Consider the following 20,596-nt stretch of genomic DNA (forward strand, 5'->3'; position numbering starts at 1 on the left):
CATTTTTTATTCAGAAAGCAATATAGAAATATACAGCTTAGAAATTCTTTTTTTCTTATTAGAAATAGATAGTGCCAAGCAATAACCTTTAATGTCATTCTATAAAAGCTCTCCAAAGTAGTACAAGTATAAAATGAAATAAAAATCAGTCTGTTCTGAAAACAAGCTTGTATCAATATGGTTATTTTCCACAATGACGTTACTTGTAGCACCAATAAAAATCTTTGTTTACATTGTTGGGCTGAAATAATACTATAGAAATCGCTTTACAATGCGTAATTTCATATTCTAGTGAATTCTAGATTTATGAAAGAATGCTGTAAGTCAATTCTATCTTGCATTTGCCCATAGTTGTAAAATCAGTATCTGAAATTGCACACGTGTTTATGAATTTTTTTTTTTAAAGCTAAGCATTTCTTTTTAAAAAAGGGACAATAAAAGAAAACAAAGAACCATGCTCAAAAATTCCTCCGCTTGAGAATGATCTCCTTTTGAATTTATGGGGTTCAACTCTCAGAAATAATCTGGAACTCTCAGTTCCAATAATCTGGAACACGTTTGTTATCTGCAGTTTCTTTTACACATGTATCTTAAGATTTATCTACATTTTTAAGTCCTGCAAATTCTCTTTTTCTTAGATCATTCTTCAGTTTCAATAAATTACTTGAAGTATTTTAATTATTTTCAGTTCTCTCGAGATGACTAAAAACATCACCACATACTTAATCGAGTAACTGCTTTTTAAGATAAAAAATGAATTAAAATATAAACAGAGTTTTTCCATTTAAAACTTACAAAATTCCAAGTATTAAGACATGCAAACCCAAATGTTTCTGTTCCTTCTATTACATTAAAAATTGATCTACAAGACAAAATACTTCAGTATTGTTCTTAGATGACCCATTAACTGCATGACATTTTCTCATGGTTGGTACAAAAACATTTACAGTATTGTTTTTTTTTTCCTTTGGGGGTGTGTGTTTGTTTGTTTTTTAAATCTTACAAAATGTGACAGCTAAAAAAAACATTATTAGTTCAGACTGTAATTTTTTTTTTAAGGAGTGGACAAATCAGCACTGTAATGCATGCAGTTGATTTTTAAAAACAGCATTCAATTAGATTTTGCCGTAAGTTCACTCAGAAGCTTGGCAGAAGAGACTTTGTTATTATCTTAGAATGTACTGAATCTGGCATAACATGTGGAAAAATATAATTTTAAAGACCAGATGAATCAAACCATCCACAGATATTTTTTAAAACCAACATTTAACAAATAAATTATGCCCTATTCAAATTAGCATTCTAAGTTTTGTTTTGCTGTTTGGATTTTTTTAGGATTCATGACTGATCACATACGTTACCCAAAACCATGTTACCTTCTTCCCAATTTATGTGTAATGGAGATGTATGTACTTCAGACGGCATTTCAGCAAGTGTTAAAAGAATTTCCAATTCTTTTTATAGTTTTTCCACTGAAAAAAATACAAATGGAACCATTTTCTTCCGCCTGCCAAGATACAGACTTTGATAGCAGGATCAAGTCTTACTAACTGGTTAATGCACACACGCCCAGTATGCAGGAGCTGTTGAGGGGTCTTGTCCTCGGGGGGGCAGGAGACTGGTGTTAACAGCAGCTTTATGTAAATGACGGCAAATAGTAGTGTTGCATTGTAGGACCACAACATTCTCACAAAACATCAAGGATAACAGCACTTAAAAATATTTCAAAGGCGAAGCCAAAAAAACCAAACCAAACAAAAAAAAAACCCACACCAAAACGAACCAACCAAACAAAAAAATCAAACACAAAACCAAAACCCATAACCAACTGAATGTGGTTCAGTCTCTAGTAAAGCAAATACTGTGTTGCAATTCAAACCAGTTTATTGACCCCAGAAGGGAACTCTTGACACCGCTACCTAAAAAGCTTACGTAAAGAAAATAATAAATCTTGATTTAAAGAAGTGTGAGGAACGACTACGATTGTTCTGACGGGCTGAACGAAAAAAAGAAGTCGCTAAGACGAAGAGATGCCGCTGCCCCCTTCTCAGTTTAAGTACTGCTTGTAACAACTCTTTCGAAACCTGACCCAAGCAAAGAGGGCAGGAGGATAAAAGAAAGGGATAAAGACCCGGACAGAGATAGCAACGCCGCACCCCACCTCCTCTTCCGGGAACCGGCGGCTTCACCCTGCTACCACTGGCAGCCCGGCTGGGAGCGAGGCCTTCCCCGCTGGAGCTACCCAGCCTCACCCCGCCGCTGGAAAAGTCGCCGGTGCTGTCCGCCGTGCTGCGCGGCGTCTGCAGCAGCCCAAGGGTATAGCGGGGCGTCCGCTCTACTCGCTCGCCCAACCCCGACGTGGAAGAGCCGCGGCCCGTATAGGACTCTGAGGCGGCCGCCCACGCACACGTGGTCGCCTTAGGGCTTTCTTTCAACATGGCCACCTCGCCCAGCACGGGCACCGTGTGAGGCTCAGCAACGTCAGCCAACCCGCCACCACCGCCTCCTCCCAAAATGGCGGCAACCGCGGCCCTCCCGCGCATGCGCACAAGTCTCACACCCCCCCCACCACAGCGCCCCCACCGCGACTGCTCAGCACCGAGCCGCGGGAGGCTGCCGCCTCCTGACGAGATGGCGGCAAGCGATCCCCGCTCCGCTCGCTCCCGCCCGGTGCCGAGACGGCTGCAGAGGGCCGCCTCTCCACCCCCCCCGCCCCTGCCGAGAGGGGGTTCTGTTGGTAAAGAAAAAAATTGTAAAGCTGCAGTTACTAGTACAGCTATAAATGATATAATAGTAAATAGAGTTGCTGGGCATGCAACAAGTTTCATTGTAAATATGCAACTACAGACAATAAAAGGGTGACTCAGGATCACAAAGAAATGGTCTGCTATGCTCTTTAGAACAGGAGTAAAACATTTAAACGTAATTTGTCCCACATTGATTCTTCAACATTCAGAGACTCTTTTAGCACAAGCTTCACAGATGGTTTCCCCCTGCTCAAGAGATTAGATACCAAAGATCCCAACAAAAACTATAAAGCTTGTTTACATCTAGAACTGTCTTAAATTTATGTGCTTCAATGCACGTTTTAGAACACTGTAACACTAAAACTGTTTCAATTAACATTTTGACTGAACAACATTTTGTCTCTGGAACTTAATACACCTGCACTAAAAAACGCTCCAATCTGCAGCCAGCCGTCACTAGGCCACAACGCTTTCTGGGCAGTTGTAGTTCGATGGCTATTCAGCTTCACAACAGAAATTTATCCGTTGCAGCTCCTCAGCTGACACCTGAAAGGCATTGCCCCCAGCCTCCCGGTTCAGAACAGGCACGTGCTCTCTCAGCGCTGAGCATCGTCAGTCAGACAGCTTTAGAGATTTGAGTGTCAGAAGCTGCAGTTTCACTGCAGAGCAAAGGATGGAAGACAGCAGGTGCCAATTCCAGCTATTGCCACTGTCCTGAATTTCAAGGCCTACCTTGAACTTTCCATGTGCATTCAGACTCCTGAAGCTGGTGTTGGACCTTCTCTTCTCTGACAGAAATCCAAGTGTATGGCAAGAAAAGCAGAAACAAAAGGAGCGTCCATCTTCCACCTTCCTTCCTTTCTTACGGTCACCAATCATAAGGCTGAATTTGCCAAACCAAGCTGTCTCAACAAAACTGAAAGGGAGCATCTTTGGAATAAAGCACATACCTCTGGACTCGGCCATGTTCTTAGAAGGCAACAGAATGGCTGTTGATTTCCACACACAGACAGAGATGTTCTTTTAATAAACATATCTGCAGACACACGATTTTATGTACCTGAATTATTCATTATTCTTTCACAAATTCTCATACAGCATCTTGCAAAATTTATTGCTAGGAAGGTTAGCTACACTATAGTACTTAAGATCAAGTACTAAAATAATGTCAGGATCTTTCCATATGAAGATTTCCATGGGAAAAAAAGTTATTAAAGTACAAATTTATGAAAGCCTTTAATAAAGGACCTGTAACTGAAGACTGAGAACAGTAGATTAATTACTGCAAAGTTTCTAACCACATAAGCTCAGAAAAAAATCTTACCAGGATTTTTAACAAAATAGAGGTAGACGGTAACAATGTATTCTGCACCAAAATGACATAAATCTTGACATAGACACATTGAGCAACTAATTTTTTTTCCACAGTACATTTAACAGAAGATGTGGTTTTGTTTGCGTAAGAAAAATTGTGATGACTCTCTTTCTACAAATACAGTATTTAAAAAAAAATTATGTAAAGAATGGAAGAATATTCTTAAAAAGTTTTTAGTTTGTGCACATATTCACTCCTTTTTTAATCCATAATCTTGTAAGATCTTTACAAATCACAGCAGACTTAGGAAATGAAGTTGACCAGACCTTCTTCAGAGAAAAACTCCGATAGTATTAATAGGATTTCAACCTACAGTGAAATATTCTACACTGTCATGCAGTATCACCCACATATTAATTCCCAGGTGTCTCAGTCTATACGAGACTAGAAATTCTGAAGAGGATTCTATTTTGCCTACACAATATAGAAAAAATGGCAAATTCCTATGTACTGAACAGTGTTTCCTTAGATGAAAAGAAGGAGCACTTGCAAAGGTAACCTGGAATGAGGAAGATTTATTTTAAAATTTTCTGTTAAACTTTACAGTTAGGTAAAACCTGATCAGTGCTCTCATTCCCTTGCACTCAACACAAAACCTACTGTAACTTTTTTCCAAACCTTGAAAAATATATTAATTCCAGGCTTTGACCAAAGAATTCATCAGGCAACTGGACAGCTAAAAGGAGTAGGGTTTTTACCTTATCTAAAAGCCTGTAGAGAAGGCTTAAAAATTCATTAGAAATATTTGAGCATTCAAATACACATTCTCTCTTTGCAATTCTCCAGAAGGTCTGCCAAAAAATCACTTTGTCCACTTCTATCTTACTCTCTACTAACACGAATAGGCTGGATAAAACTAACCAACTGGCTTTTAAAACTGTGTTTGAAACAACTTTAGACCTTCCTTAAGCATAAGTACAGAGATTATCAAAGACTTCTTCCCCTTCACGATTACCTTTTACTGTATATTTCAACTGGAATAGCATTCAGTCTCAGCCAGGGTGTGTGGAATGTACATTAAGTGGCAATTTTAGGGCTTCTGTGAAGACAAAGAGGGCTTCATCCTTCAGAGGACAAGTATTTTCCACAGCTAGTTTTATTCTCAATTACACCATAATCAAGTGTTGGCAATTATTGTCTTAAAAAAAAAGCTACGAAAGCAGGATTTCAACCCAGCATCAAATTTAGGATCAACTCTATATTCAGTTACAAGTCACTGTCGTATAGAGACCTCCTTTAGAATGCTTAATGATAGCAAGTTTCACTATACATACTCAAGGTACGCTCTATTTCAAATATTGGCAAAATTTTGTCTAAGGGACTCATGAATAAATGAAGACATTTACATACTTAATGGAAACATAATTTTTGTTTTCACTGTATCAATTACTATCAGAAGAAAAAGCCTATTTCTCAGTATATAAAAGTGATGGCAAACATGAACAGGAAGAATTAAACACACAAGCGTGTGGCATTAAGTGCATGGCTTAAGTAGGGTTTTGTTTGGTTTTTTTTTTTCCATACTCTTTTAAAGTGCTTTGTGTGATCCACCATCAAAACATGCTTGTGTAAAGATAGATGCTAACATGGCTGATATCACAGGAATACAAAAATTAAGCATTCACACTATTGCTTTGACTTGAATATTCAAAAAAAAAGTAAAGGCCCGTATATTTAGGTACAGATTAGAAATGTTTCTACATCTCTTATATACAACCAAAGAACACGTTACACTCAGATTATTAGAACTAGCCTGTTCTGATACAGTTTACAAAGCGACAAAGCCCACAGTAAAGCTATTGCTTTACTTCCGTAATGTAAACACATCTCAAAGAAGAATATGCTAACAGTTTCAGAGATGAGATGACTTAAATCAGTAAAACCAAAGCAACTAGGCATATCAACCTTTTGTCTCTATGAGGCTTAGGTCACAAGCTCAGGCTGTACATTTATTCTTCGAAGGACATCTTCTGGCATACAAAAGACAGGATTGACAGCCTTAATTTGTTCTTCTCCTAATAAAGATAGTCCAGCAATTCCAAATAAGGTGTGAAATGGATCCACCTGGGAGAAGAAAGAAAGTTTGTGTCCGTTTCCAAAAATCAATCAGCTTTTCATTTGTATGGAATGAAGCTTTTGTTTGCTAGCAAAAGAATTGCAAATCTCCATGGCTAGAGAAGACAATGCAATTGAACAAACTTTAATTTGTGTTGACAGGCAAGACAATTACCACAGCATGCATTTACAATACTATCATTTACTCAGAGATGCTTGTTGATTGTCTGCTGCTAAGACAATTTTCAACTCTGAATCTGGCAGGAAGCACTTACGTGTATTCATTAGCATGCAATGTCACAGGGTAGCAGAAGCAAAGATAATAAAAATTTTAAAAGTAAATTTGATCGTCTACAAGTACCACTTCCATAAATTCCCCATTTGCTCTTCAGCAACATTGTAATGCTCTGTAATGGTCTCTGAATACAGAGCTGTGCTGTAAAATCTTGAGAGGGGAGCAGCAACATACTGTGATAGAAAACTGAAAGGAGAAAATACAAGGAAGAAAAAACCCAGAAGAGACAGGAGCAGTTACTTGGTGTCCAAGTATTCCTGCACTGTATGAACCTTCCCTAAAAGCATGTATCACCACATAACTGCAATAAACTATAAACTCTCGTGCCTGTCAGTGGAGTTAATTAGCCATTCTACAAAATCCTATCCAAAAGTACCTGTGTTGTCGGCTGCAGGGTACATCCTGTTTGCATTAGTGGAAATTCTGATCTCATCGCAAAGGTTCTATAAGCTGAATTAGCATGTTACAGCCATATACAGGATCTCCAAACATTGATCACAGCCTAGATGGTTCAAATTACACTAGCATAACAAGTCTTGCTCCTCAATGGTTTGGCAATCACATTACAGGTGTGGTGAAAGCTCAGACATATGTTTACTTGCTTCTTCCCAGAATGAGTACGTGGCCGTTAGAGGAGGGGTAAAATAAGTAAGTACGTAGCAAAATAATAGTAATAATAATAAACAGTACACTTTAGGAATGGCAAGACAGAATTTCCTTGTACAGATGGACAGGCCTAGAAGGGGAGACAGTCCCTAATGGGAAGCGTGCAAATGAAGTTACAGATTCAACCTCTTGATGAACAGTATGTATGTTCAGGGAAACAGATTCCTAGATGATGTATCTACTGCTATGTTGTCTGCTCCTTTCTGCAATTTTTTTTTAAAGCAAATAAAAAAGGAAAAACCTGCTGAATTACAACTAAGAGCTAATAAGCACAGCTACTAAGTTAAGTTACTGAGAACTAGCTGCTTGGAACTTAAGATGACAGAGCTGTCTTATTGTCAAGTGGTTCAAAATCTGAAATACAATCACAATGTGAAATCAAAAGACTAGAACCTAGAATTAAAAAAAAGACAAATCCAACGCCCCCAAACAACCCGCCCCCCAAACCCACCCCCCCCAAACACAAAACAAACACACAAAAAAGCCCAAACCAATGAACAAAAAAACCCACAAAAAAAAACCCAACCAAAAAACAGGGTCTGTTAGGAATGAGTTTCTGCAGGAACAAAGCAAAAACCCATAGCCGTCAACATTTCTATGGCAGCGCCCACTTCAATAATGGATGACAGGTAAAAATAATATGAAATGACCTCTAACATAATATGCAAAAACTCTCCCAAAGGTGCCTGCATTAGATATAAAGGAAAGGCTCAGCAAAGTTGCTCTTCTAGCAAGACAGAAATAGCTCAAGTTTAATCTCGAAGCCAGAAAAGCATTAAGACGTTAAGTGTTAGGCTTTTTTCTTGGAGAATTCTGAAAAGGGAAAAAGTCTTTCTGTGAGCTCCTTAGAAATGCAAAAACCTTCCCATTTTAAGAACAGCAAAACACTTTCCAAATGACAGACCAGAGTAAAGAGATTTCTCCCACTCCCCCAAGTGGGAATAATGTATCAGCTTGCAAAGAAATAGAAAGCTACTTCAGTTTTTAATGCATTTGTGGAGAAAGGAGAAGACATGGTCAGCTGTAATAAAAACAACTAAGACTTCCCCCTGACCGTCGACAAATAAGCAGCCAAGTGTTCTATAGGAATTGCACTGAGGTCTCATAATATTTTTAATTTCATCTCTCTAGCACCCTTGAAAAATACGAACTTTATTTGCCATTTTACCTGGATAATCTCAATTATTTCTGCTTGAAACCAGAGAGAACAGACCAGCTAAACCATAATTGCTCTCTCAACTAAGCAGAAAATCCATACCATCAGCCTCTTCAAAGTGTTATCGCAAAAGCTTCTTCCTCCCTCATCTAGGCAAATGCCAGTGAGAGGATTTATTCAGTGGCTGGGCTGGCACAGAACAAAAGTTAGCGTATAAGGATTCTTAATAAAAACTTACGACTCATTCAGATCAGGCAAAACCACCAAGAGAGTTGAAGACTACTTAACCTGCACTGGACTCTAGCTTGCATATAATTTTACAAAACAAAACAAACCCCCAAAAACCCCACACATCCAAAAAAACCCACCACCAAACACAGTATTTTTACAGAGATCTTCCAAGTGGTCTTGTGAGAAACGATTTGTGTGGTATGTGTTATGGGAACCAAACCAGAATTTGTAAGGAATGGCAACTGACTTCAGTGGGGGATACTACAATGCAAGTGCAATATAAAATATGTGCTCCCCAAGTAAGCCTTCGAAAGCAACCCTACCCTATTCTTTGCTTCAAACTGCAGGCTCTGCAAAACACTTACACCTGGATCACGAGTTGAGTTATCAAATGAGAAAACTTACTTTTCCAGTTGAAATTTTCAGTTAAGTGCATTTTATTTAGTAAAGGATTATTTACCATATCTCCTGGTCTGTCAGCAAATCCTCCAGTCTCCTCATCCTGGCAGGCCAAAATAAAGCAGCGCAGTTTCTCTCTGTCAATCCAATGTAACCTACCAATCATCTTCAAAGATGCTAGCACCCACCATGAGTAACATACATCAGGTAACTGGCAAGCAGAGAAGCAGATTATTATTTGATTTTGTTTTAAACATGACGTTGCAAATTTTATTGGTGATTCTGCAAATTACTAGGTGTGCTGTCATAATACTGTTGCAGAGAAACAACACTTAAAGAGTTTCTTTGGAGTAAAAGAGAAGAAAGTTCCTGGATGCAGTGTCTTTTCAGAGAACGTCCCTTTTTCAGCAAGGGAAGGTCTCTTTTTCAAATTTCTTCCCTTCTTCAAGAAACAAAACCACAAGAATGCGATTTTGAAACCGCCTTCACCTTCTGTGGGAGAGGCTAAAAAAAACATAGCACCTTTTTCAGGAGTAAGTACAAAGAACTTCTTATCAACTAGCTTCATTGGGGGGGGAGGGGGGGAGGAAATCTGTTGGTTGGTTATCTATTTGCCAGTGGAGATTATTTTAGGTTGCACAATTTCCTAGTGTGATGTGAAACACTATTACACCCAGGACTTACATCCAGTAAACCAGTAATTTTTGTACAAACCCTACAGAATAAATCATTCCCAATGTCAGAAAATACTCAAACCCTGATTTAACAGAATACTGGTTCAAGTGGCCAGCAAGACACACTTCAGTATGTGTACTTTCCTGAACTGAGGATTCAAACTAAGCACAGCTAAGGACTGCATGACAAGTGTTAGTGACAAAATGAAGAATCAAAATGAAGGCCTGACTTCTTTGCAAAGTTTACTAAATATTTCATAGAAGTCATGACATTTTCCAAAAGTACTTCAGCTTTAGAAAAAATAATCTCTATTGAGGTTTGTACAAACAAAAGACGACACCTAATACCTTCTCTGGTCGTCCGTTGAGACCTCCAGAAGGTAACTGACGTTCACAAAGCCACCAGCCCAGCAAGTCAACATTTATTTGATGCAACTGATCTGTTATAGCCAGAAATCCTGTGCAACAATAGATCTAAAATTACAGACATAAATTTTTTGTGTATTTAAAAACTAAGTATACTTTAGCAGACTAAATGCAGGAGGATCTCAAAGCAGGAATACAGTTATGCAAACACAATACAAAATAAGCACGTTTCAACTTTTAGTTTCAAATGAGTTTTACTTTTCCATTAGAAAAGTATGCAATTGTTACAAGTTGCTTTTGTATAAAAGTACCAGTTACACAATGTAATTATAGAACAGTAAGATTTTACTAATATAAGACACTAATGCAGGGTTTGGAAAAAGATCCTAAAAGATCAGGCAGAGCCATACAGGTTTATTTTAAGAACACAGACTCTCAAGCCAGAGTACTCAAACTGATTTCTGCAGACTGGATATGGCCTTTATGAAAATTTTGCATCCAGCCTATGGTTTGTTCCTGTACGTGCCTCTTACCACATAGCTTGCAGAGAGCAAACTAAAGACCAAATGAATTCTCTAGCAGAAATAGGTTAACGCTGATCATTTAACTATCCTGGCAATCCCACATACATCTAGTCATGTCAGGCTTACTTTCAATGTGCCATGTAATATACGTGCATTGATTAATCCCTGTTTATTTTTTCCTGGGAAATAACATTTACAGTGCAACAGTGTACTCTGGTCACATTTCATACGGTCACTAAGAACGAAGCCAAACTGCAGGAAACCACAATATCAACTGAAGCCTGCTCATAATTGCCTTTTCCTAATAAAACACACCCCCAAAAAGACAACAAAAAACCCAACAAAAGCACACATCAGCAGGGATATGCCTATCCGAGAATACTGCAAAATAAATGTGATACTCCCAGAGCACTTTTGAACTACTGTGCAGGCGAAGGAGTCGTCCTTTACAGCATTTTAAGGAGTATATGAACATGCACAACAGATCTAATCCTCCCAGGAAATGCCAGCGGCAAACAGGGTGGGTTCAGTTACCTAATTTGACTTCTTTGAACACTAGAACATGGTCCAGCCATTTAGACCATATGGGCAATGCTACTGTAGATAAAACTCATAAGATAAGGTACACGTACCAGGTTTAAATTTTTTTTTTCCTGATTTAAAAAAAGAAAGGGGGGGGAAGGGAGAAAAAACCCAACACCTTTTTCTCAACAAAATACCTTTAGTATTTTCATGTGCTGAGGTGAATCCTGGCTATGGCATTGCTCACCATAATTATGCAAAATAAACAGGTGATTGCAACAGCATTAAAATATTTTATTAGAAGTTGATTTCTATTAATAAATTCAGGTTAAGTGCAATAATCCCTTCCATGAAAAAAATAAAAATAGGAAAGGTAGTTTTTATGTAAATTTTTTGCTGGAAGAAGTCATTGAGATTCTTTTCCCTGAAAGATCCCTTAATTTTTTCCAATTATACCACTGCATTCTTTCTCAACTAGATTTTCCTGTGCATTTTTTCAGAATTCACTGTCACTAGTAAAACACACTTTAGTGCCTACAACAAAACATTATGCTCTCATGCCTGAGTTAGGCATCTCGTCTTGAAACTGACTTTCCTCAAAAAATTAAGCAAGCCTCCACTTGAGAAGGTTCAGGTCTCATGTTTATTTGAGTTCATCAGCTGATAAATATCAAACATATTATACAATTGACCTCTATCTTTTATTATGATTTGTGGCAGAGACAGTGATAGATCTTGTCCAATGTCTCCACTAATACCCACGTCAAATTCTCTAAAAATCCTCATGCTAACTATTCCAACATCACTACGTGAAGATTGAAATACAGTCCTAAAAGTTGTTCCCTTATGATCTTTTTTTTTCCCCAGACTACAACCTCCAGAGTCTCTACGCATCTTCTCAGATTATCTATTTGCTCATTTATTTTAACTAAGGTACTAGAATCAGGCATTTGGGAAACAAGAAAGGTACATCAATTGACATCACCGATAGATGTTGTAAAGAAACATTTATGTGATGTGATGCTTGCTAATTTAAAACGTTTCCATATAAAGAAAAACTCACCTGTCCTGCATGTGATTCGGAACCTGGTCTACAACCAAATCCTCCATCAAAGTTCATACAGGACAAAACGAATTCTACCGCTTTCCCCACATCAATAGCATCCAGCTTTCCCTGCAAGCCAGAAAAGCAACTCATGCACTTTATATTCTACCAAACTCATTAACTACAGAAACTTCAGCAGTATCAAAGAGAAGATTCTGTACTTGTGCAAGTAATGATTTAGGACTTACCAGAAGTGCAAGAGTTGCTGCAGCACAGAAGGAGAACCTTGTATCTATTTCTCCTAGAATGTAGGGGGTAGGGAATGAATTAAGAGTCTTTTTATTAACAACAACAAAAATACATTTAAAAACCACTGAAAATATGGAACAAAATGTTAAAATACTAGTTTTACAGTGAACAATAAAAACCAGCCAAAAACTGCCCCCGTATTGTTTCCTTTTCCAGCCCATGGATTATTTCCTCAGTAATTTAGAAAGTGTACATTAAAACTCAAATGATCTGTATGTTTACTGCACATAAAAACGAACAATTCATTTTGAGCTGGTGTATAGTCACATATATATCCAAATCAATTCAACTAGCGGTAATTTACTATATAATTTTAGAGTTTATCTGTAGTGCTCTACTAGATAATTGCAGAGCAGCGGACTCAAAAATATTCGGACACAATCATTGATCCGCCTTAAATCCGGGCGGTAGTAGAAGTCGTTTTTGTTTTTAGGGGAAGACCGATGAAAGTTGCAAGTTTTCTTTTGCATACTTATACCTGGAAGCTAAACCAAAAACGCTACACCTATAGCGGAATGATTGCTTGGCAAGCCAATACCAAAGTTACTCTTCTAGCACAAACTCCGAGCAACTAATCTTTGAAGTCAAAATTTAAAATTGAGCCCAGCTGCAAACATTCATTTTTTTGGTCAACCTGATGCAAGACTTCTTAAAAAATCCACACGATGAAGCATATAAAACAAACATGTGCTGTTCTGTACTACATCAGGTATCCCACTCCTTCAGTTGTGCTGTAAATGCCTTTCAGAAATAACATAAAACCATTGTGCATTCAGTACGTTTGTTTCAATACTTTTAACAAAAAGGATGCAGCAAACTATGAACCATTTTAACACATAGCATAACAGCTACCTTTACAGTAGCATACATATATTGCCATGATCTTGATTGCTGAATTTTACCAGAACAATAACATGAGTGATATGCAATAGATTTTTTAAAATTTAAGCATTCCATGGGGATAAGTATTTTTAGAGTGACTAAATATTTATGCTACAGCTTAAAAATACCATCTCTGTTCATAAAGAATTTATGTGCAGAAACAAAGTCAGTATTAACAGAAGTTCGCGAGTACAAAACCAGTTTTTCTGATTCCCATATAGTGAAAGATCCAGCTGACATGGATGAAGATCATAACTACCATTAAATAGCAAGCATAAAACATTCCTTATGGAATAGTATATCTAGTATATCACAATACTATCAAGTTACAAATGCCTAAAGGTCGTCTTCTTTAAGAGCTGGACAATTTATTTTTAGTACAAGAATGGAACTGAAGTTTAGAATATTTATGAAAGGAATGAAACACAACTCTATCCTTCAGAAAACCTCCTTTTTCATAACACGAAAAACAAAAGTGTTCACACACAATACACAAGCAAAAAGACCATCCAAGGAAACTTAGGTTCACAGACTTACACATGTCAACCTGGTCACTACATTTTAAAGACCTAAAAATTACCCCATTTGTCTCCAGCAAACGATCCATCTTCTTTTTGCAAGTTCTGTATATATTCAACAATTTTATTTACATCAACAACATGGAGACTATCATATAAAATAAGAATCTGGAAAAAAAAGACACAGTAACAATCAAAGAGAGGCAAAAATTTTAAAAATTTATTTCTTAAAAAAAAAAAATTCCTAGATTTATAAAAGACTTTAATTGACTGTGAATACTACTTGGTAAGGTTTATTAAAGTAAGATTTCATTCACTGCAGTTCATCTGTCTCTGTCTAAAAACTTTAAGAAATTCTCAAATGAAAATATAGGCAATTCAAGCTGAACTCTTTCATGCTTTGTTACTTTCCAACTTCCAGCTCTCCTTTCAAAAGCATAATCAGGTTTATTCGTTTTTATGTTAGCATTATATAGAACCGAGATTTGATTATGGTTAATTTTGTAATGGGATAATGACATCCTAGACTTACAAATTTGTACTTTGTGCACTGCTGCTACTTGGATATGTGCACGTGTAAGTTAAGCAGCTAGTTACTAATACCACTTAGTCAAGCCTGTCAGCAATGGTTAGTTTTGAATTACAAGATTTTTATTTACATTCCATTTTTAAAGATAATGAGTAGAACCAAACTGCAATAATTTAAGAAAAAGTATGAGCAGTATGATTAGACACAACTGTACAGTCAATATGTTCTGGAAGAAAAATAAAGGTCATAGTAGGGAATACGAAGTTTTCTGAGCTAGCACTGATTTGAACCAGTAAACCCATACGACACAATGTCATGTGAAAACAACAATATGGTTTCTGAGCCTCAGCTGGCTTTGTGTTTTTACTCATAACTTGCATAATCTGTAAAGAGAGTAATTAAGAATTTATTATAAATAGCATAACAGAAAGAACAGTTGAAACTAAGCAATATTATAGTGCCAATCCTGAAAAATACCAACAACTATGACTTTGAACACCTAGAGTTAGCTGGAATCTTTCAATTGTTAGATAAAATTTAAGTCTTACAGAAATGCAAAAAAGAATGTATAACTCCAACAGAAAATGTATAATCATAGCATGCTCCTTAAAAAGCAAATCTGAACACATTACTATTAATTGTGATCAAAGATGTGACGTGACCCTTTAAACATTCTGGATATGTAGATAGGACTAAACGGTGTTTGTTCACTAAGAACATGCACGCTTGTTAAGACATGCAGGTTAAGTTTACCCTAAAAATTTTACATCGGCACTTGCTAACACTTTTCAACTTCGCACATCCACAGCTGCATTCAGTTAACATGAAAATAACTCCTAGTAACATCAAGTATTTATTGAAGAACTAACATCTCTAATATGTAAAAGTAAACAACTTCAACTTGTACCCCCTTCTCCTTATACTGGATTAGAATTTGTGAAAGGAATTTGATTGGACAGTTTGGAAAGGCTCAAACATCATAGCCTAAAGAAACGTTAGTTTCCTGGTTCTCAGAGTACTCAGAGTAATTCTAGAGCTAAAGTGGTGATAAATATCAACTTTAGAGCAGATAACACATGCCAACACTCATCACTGACCCAAGAAAACAGCATTCTTCTGTCCTACCTAAGGGTTTCAAATCCAACACCTTAAATCCAACACACTTTCTTCCTAAACCAGGATGCTACCTTATTTATTTGTAACACCATTTAAATGTTTCTTCCACAAGATTGGACTAGAGATACATTATGCAAGCAATCAAGCAATTGTTCAGAAGCATTTGAGCCTTTTCAGTATTTTTTTCCACGACGGTTTGCATGAGAAGGAGAAAACAAACAAACAAACAAACAAACCCAAAACCAAAACAAAAAAAAAAGGACACAAGAGGTAGTGAGAAATTAAATCTATAACGGAGATAGTTATGGTGAAAAATAAGATTGAGAATTACTTTTTTTTCAGGGGAAGAGTACACACATAACAAATAAATAAAATGCTCAACAGACTGGTATGATTTTTAAGTTAAGATTTGAGGAACGCAACAAGAACTGGCTACTACAATGTTTCTTTTGTACAATACTAAAGTGTAAACACACTACACATAATTATACATGTTACATAAATACATAGTTTATATAAATATTACATAATTATTTATTAATATGTTATAATATATAGCAATCATAATATATAGTGATATATCCATTAAAAAATAAAATAAAAAACTTTACTCTTATTCTGGTCATACGTATCTTTCACCTCAATGTACACGAAGAAGAATTTATAAAATCCAAAATTATCTACAAAAAACTCCAATGAAACCTGTAGCTAAGAAGTATTTCAAGACAACTGTTACAAAATTTATCAAGAATGCAGTCACCATTAAATGGTCATTAAAAGCACAACGTTCCCAAATCTGACAATTTTTTAGGAAATGATACAGTTAAATCCTAAAGGCTTGTCCATTAGATTTTTTTTTTTTAATAAGGTACTGAAATAGTTTTTGCCATTGGCATCCAACAGTACCTGGTTCGTAAATCTGCAATCATCAAAATCATTAATTAGAAATGTTTTTTTTCTAAAATTACCCTGTTACATTTACCTGGACAGCACTGAGGGTATACAGAAGATGAGGATCATGACCTATGCTGGCACTTATTCCACCACACTCATGTTGACATGATTTGATGAATGCCAGAATTTCTTCCTTGTTCATTCGGTGCAGCTGCCCCATGAGATCCATTGCTGTCAGCCCCCAGTAAACACCACTCATCCTCAAATACTCCGACATACAGTATTCCTAAGTAGTGCATTATTTTAGTTCTTAATCAGATAAGCACATCATCAATATAGAGCAATGAAAATACATTAGTTAACACTTACAAACAGTTTGTAACATGTCAACCATCTTCCATCCCATTAACAATTTACTATGTATCAGCCACTCACAAATATTCTGTACATCGTGCATGTGTGTATATACACATGCATACATACAGGCATATGCACATGTATATATCTACACATACTACATTCCCTTCCTCCCCTGTATTTTCTAGTTCGGAAGTATCAAGCTCAATGTCAAATTAAACACATGCAAGTAGTTAGGCACCAATTCACTTCAGATCATCAGTTATTATCTTGGCATCCAAACTACCACTCAAATTACAAACCCAACTAGTCTCAAAAATAGCAAGTCTAACATTTAATGAAACTTAGTTCCAAGTGGCAAAACAGCTACAATCTAAAGCTGCACTAGGAAGTGAAATCTCATTGAATTCTCTTACATTGATTACATCACCTACACTACTCATAAACATTATTTTCTACATGCAGTACTTTTTAAGCACAAGAACAACAATCATAAGCAATAGTGCTTAGATTTCTTTAGCGGACAGTAAAAATAACTGCAACTTTTCTTTTCTTCAGACATAAGGAGTTATTGACATTTTTCACCTGCTAGAACCTATTGTTGTGGGCTACATCTGATAACCTATGACTATAAAACTGGTGCTAGTTAAAGCGTTTATCAAACCTAGTAAGCATGAAGCAGTGCTGTGGTGAGATTCAGTATGTTGTCCCATCAAAAGAGCAACGTGTAAATGCAGCTATACTCCTTGTGCATTCTAGGGGATGAAGAAGCAACAAGTAGTTCTTTCCCAGGTCTCAGAGTAACTCTAGAGCTAACCTGGGAATCTTCAAATTTATACTCAGATAATACATGCCAAAACTCATCACAGACCTAGGGAAATTAACAAAGACATCTTTCTTTCATCCTTTGGATTGCAGGGCAAGAAACAATTAGCTTGTGGGCACGTATCTATCCCTTAACTCTGAGCAAGTAAATAAGGGTTATTATTACTAAAAACCACAGCTGTACTGAAACAAATCAATACCTACATAATCATCTTTCTTTGTTCCATATGAAGCTATATAGTCTGCATGCTTCTCCGAAAGTAATGTGCTTGGGGCATCGGGTTTTATTATAACATCCTTTTGCGGTGTCCCCTGTAAAAAGTACCAACAAAACAATGTCAGTTGCATTGTCCGTTCAAGAGGTTTTAGTACTTGGGTATAACTTAGTCAACACTAGTAGCAGCAACGGATTGTCTGGAAACAGACATCTGTGCGTTTATTTTGAACACGGGGCAGATTTCGTATCTCACATCGTCACTTTTCAGTCTGGCTAAGTCCTTCCCGGGGAAAGGCTGAGAACGAAATCTTTCAATAAAGCTGAGAAAAATCACCAGTTCGCCAGAAAAACCCTGAAAACCGGAAGAAGGAGCCCTTCACCGCGCACGCACAGGACGCCGCGCCCCTCACCGCAGAGGCCGCGGCCGGACGCAGGCCCCGAGGTCCCACAGACCTGGGCTGCCGCCCAGCCTCACCTCGCCGCCCCACCATCGCCAGGCCCGGCCCGCGCGGGGGGGGGCGGCAGGCGCGCTCCCGGGTCCGCTCTGGAACAGGCGCGGCGACCGCCACCAGCCTCGCCGCCAGGGCCGCCGCCGCCGCCGCCGCCCCTAGGGCCGCCAGGGCCGCCGCCGCCCCTAGCCCGCGCCGGCCTCCCGGCCCGCTGAGCAGAGCTGCGCGGCGGGAAACCTGCGCGTCGCCCCGAAGGCGAAGGCGCGGGCTCTGCTGACCCGCCGGGCCGGGCCCTTTCCCCGGCGCGCCCAGCGATACCCACCATGTTCGCCGCCTGCACCGGAAGGAGCGTCGTGCTGCGGGGCGGAGCAAGAAGCGGCGCCCGGCAGCGCCCCCCAGAGCCGGCCGCCGGCACTGCGGTCCCGGCCCGAGACCGCGCCGGGGGCAAGGCAGGAGCCCGCTGAGCGGCCCAGGCCGGTACCGTCTGTGGGCCGCGCCGCGCCACGCGCGAGGACCCTCGGCCGCCTAGAGCTGCCGGTGCGGCCCAGGCGCTGTCGGCTGCCGGGAGGGTGGCGGGTCGCTCCCATCGCGGACAGCAGGGCAGCGCCGAGGAGCCGCGGCCCTCCTGGGGCGGGGAGGGTCCTTCAGATCTGCGCCTCTGCCGAGGCTGGGCGCGGCGGGGCGGCGGCCGAGGCCGAGGCCGTGCTGCGGGGCCGGTGCCGCAGGGCGCCCGGGAACCCGCAGCGGGCCCGCGGGAGGGGCCCCCCTGGAGCCTTGTGTATCTACGAAGACGTTCAGGCTTGCCACAACTGCAGGTTATCTTGAAACAGGTGAGGGAGTAAATTTAAAGTATACTGACTCCAACTGTGCACTTTCTTGCATCACAGCAAACAGGACAACATTTAGAAATCGCTTCAGTTTCCTTCTGTTACCTCGGTTCTATGAAAAGCAAATCCAAGAATTTAGTCACAGAGCAGGTAAGGATAACTGCCCTTTTGTTCAAAAAAACCCCTTTGCTTCCTAATTAAAACTGTCTAGGATGATTATGCTATTGACTACCAATACTAGATGCTGGCACATGCCCCCCCACAGCACCGTACCAGGCAGGAACACCATCCTGATTCTATACAAGAAATATTATGTATAATGCTGGCTTGCATAGAACAGCCAAAAATAAGGTCTATTTTTTATGTATGTCAAATACTTATCAAGGATGTTGCATGATTGGTCTTCTGCAGGTAAATATGTTGGTGATTTATAGTGATTAAACACTTTATTTAAAGAACTAATTTCCCAGGTAGCCTACCTGAGAAATAAGCATTGCAAAACTGATACCTGATGACAGTAATTGTACCATCCAACACTACATTCAGATGATGGATGAAAGAGACCACAGTGAGGCAAGGACATTTTGGTGAGAAATTGTGAATGAATTCACAGAATTGTTGAGGTTTGAAGGATCTCTTGAGATCGAGTGCAACCCACCTGTCCAAGCAGTGTCAGCTAGAGCAGGTTGTCCAGGACCGTGTCCAGTTGAGTTTTGAGTATCTCCACAGGTGGAGACTCCACAACCTCTGCCAAGTGTATGACATCCCTCACAATAAAAAAAGTGTTTTCTTGTGTTCACGTGTTTTAATTTGTATCCATTGCCTCTTGTCCTGTCAGTGGGCACTACTGAGGAGAGGCTGGCTCCCTCCTCTTCATTGCATCCCATCGGGTATTTATGCATATACGTAAGATTACTCCTGAGCCTTCTCTTGTCCGGGTTAAAGAGTTTCAGCCTCTCCTCACACGACAGATGCTCCAGTCCCTTAATCATCTTTGTGGCCCTGTGCTGGACTCCCTCCAGTTAAGTCCATATCTTGTTCTGGGGAGCCTAAAACTGGATGCAGTACTGCAGGTGCGGCCTCACCAGTGCTGAGTAATTTGTTCAAGAAGTCCAGGAAATGTCCATTCTGCCAGCAGTGCCAAGAAGGATCTATCCAAGGTTAAAAAACAAACTCACAACTCACAATTCCTCCTTCTCAGCTGTTCTTGCGGCAAACATAGTTAAGTATATACACTGATGGAAAGGAATAATAGGTTTAAATATAACGGATTTGAAATAAACATGATCTCGTAAGTTGTTCTTAAGGAAAACCTACTCACTTTCACTTGAAGTGAATCGTCCTAATTGAACATTTACTTGCTTAAGTGTGTAACAGTGCAAAAGGCCACATTCTCTCAAGCCAATATTGTTACTATTGGATAGTGTGCTGGTTTTGGCTGGGGTAGAGTTAATTTTCTCCACAGTAGCTAGCATGGGGCTATGTTTTGGGTTTGTGCTGGAAACAGCGTTGATAACACAGGGATGTTTTAGTTCCTGCTGAGCAGGGCTTGCACAGCGCCAAGGCCTTCTCTGCTCCTCACCCCCCACCACCAGCGAGCAGGCTGGGGGGCACAAGA

At 39.2% G+C, this 20,596-nt stretch overlaps 2 protein-coding genes and 2 non-coding genes across 8 annotated transcripts in view; all 4 read right to left on the bottom strand.

Moving 5' to 3' along the window:
- Positions 1-2,571, bottom strand: part of MSH4 (mutS homolog 4) — a 34,264-nt gene extending 31,693 nt beyond the window's left edge. Inside the window, exons 1-2 of one of the 5 annotated variants that reach the window (XM_075155505.1) lie at positions 2,162-2,252; positions 1,377-1,472 (exon numbers count right to left, since the gene is read on the bottom strand). In XM_075155505.1, the coding sequence (XP_075011606.1) occupies positions 1,377-1,425 (49 nt within the window). In that variant the 5' untranslated portion in view covers positions 1,426-1,472; positions 2,162-2,252. Of the gene's footprint in view, positions 1-1,376; positions 1,473-2,161 lie in introns of all 5 variants that reach the window. The other 4 variants (XM_075155507.1, XM_075155504.1, XM_075155503.1 and 1 more) reach the window with 4 other exon arrangements.
- Positions 2,572-3,739: 1,168 nt separating this feature from the next.
- RABGGTB (Rab geranylgeranyltransferase subunit beta) lies at positions 3,740-18,538 on the bottom strand. The gene is made up of 9 exons (XM_075155509.1): positions 18,474-18,538; positions 17,690-17,797; positions 16,392-16,589; positions 13,827-13,932; positions 12,304-12,356; positions 12,074-12,184; positions 9,947-10,072; positions 8,986-9,135; positions 3,740-6,186 (listed from the first exon to the last, which is right to left on the bottom strand). Exons 1-9 carry the CDS (start codon positions 18,474-18,476, stop codon positions 6,046-6,048), a joined length of 996 nt encoding a protein of 331 aa, XP_075011610.1. The 5' UTR covers positions 18,477-18,538; the 3' UTR covers positions 3,740-6,045.
- Positions 15,307-15,391, bottom strand: LOC142085317 (small nucleolar RNA SNORD45). Its single transcript, XR_012674619.1, has one exon. It is a non-coding gene; the product is annotated as a small nucleolar RNA SNORD45 (small nucleolar RNA).
- On the bottom strand, positions 17,450-17,532 carry LOC142085316 (small nucleolar RNA SNORD45). The gene has a single exon (XR_012674618.1). It is a non-coding gene; the product is annotated as a small nucleolar RNA SNORD45 (small nucleolar RNA).
- Positions 18,539-20,596: the final 2,058 nt, after the last annotated feature.

Source organism: Calonectris borealis, chromosome 8, assembly GCF_964195595.1.
Source record: "Calonectris borealis chromosome 8, bCalBor7.hap1.2, whole genome shotgun sequence".
Lineage (NCBI taxonomy): Eukaryota > Metazoa > Chordata > Aves > Procellariiformes > Procellariidae > Calonectris > Calonectris borealis.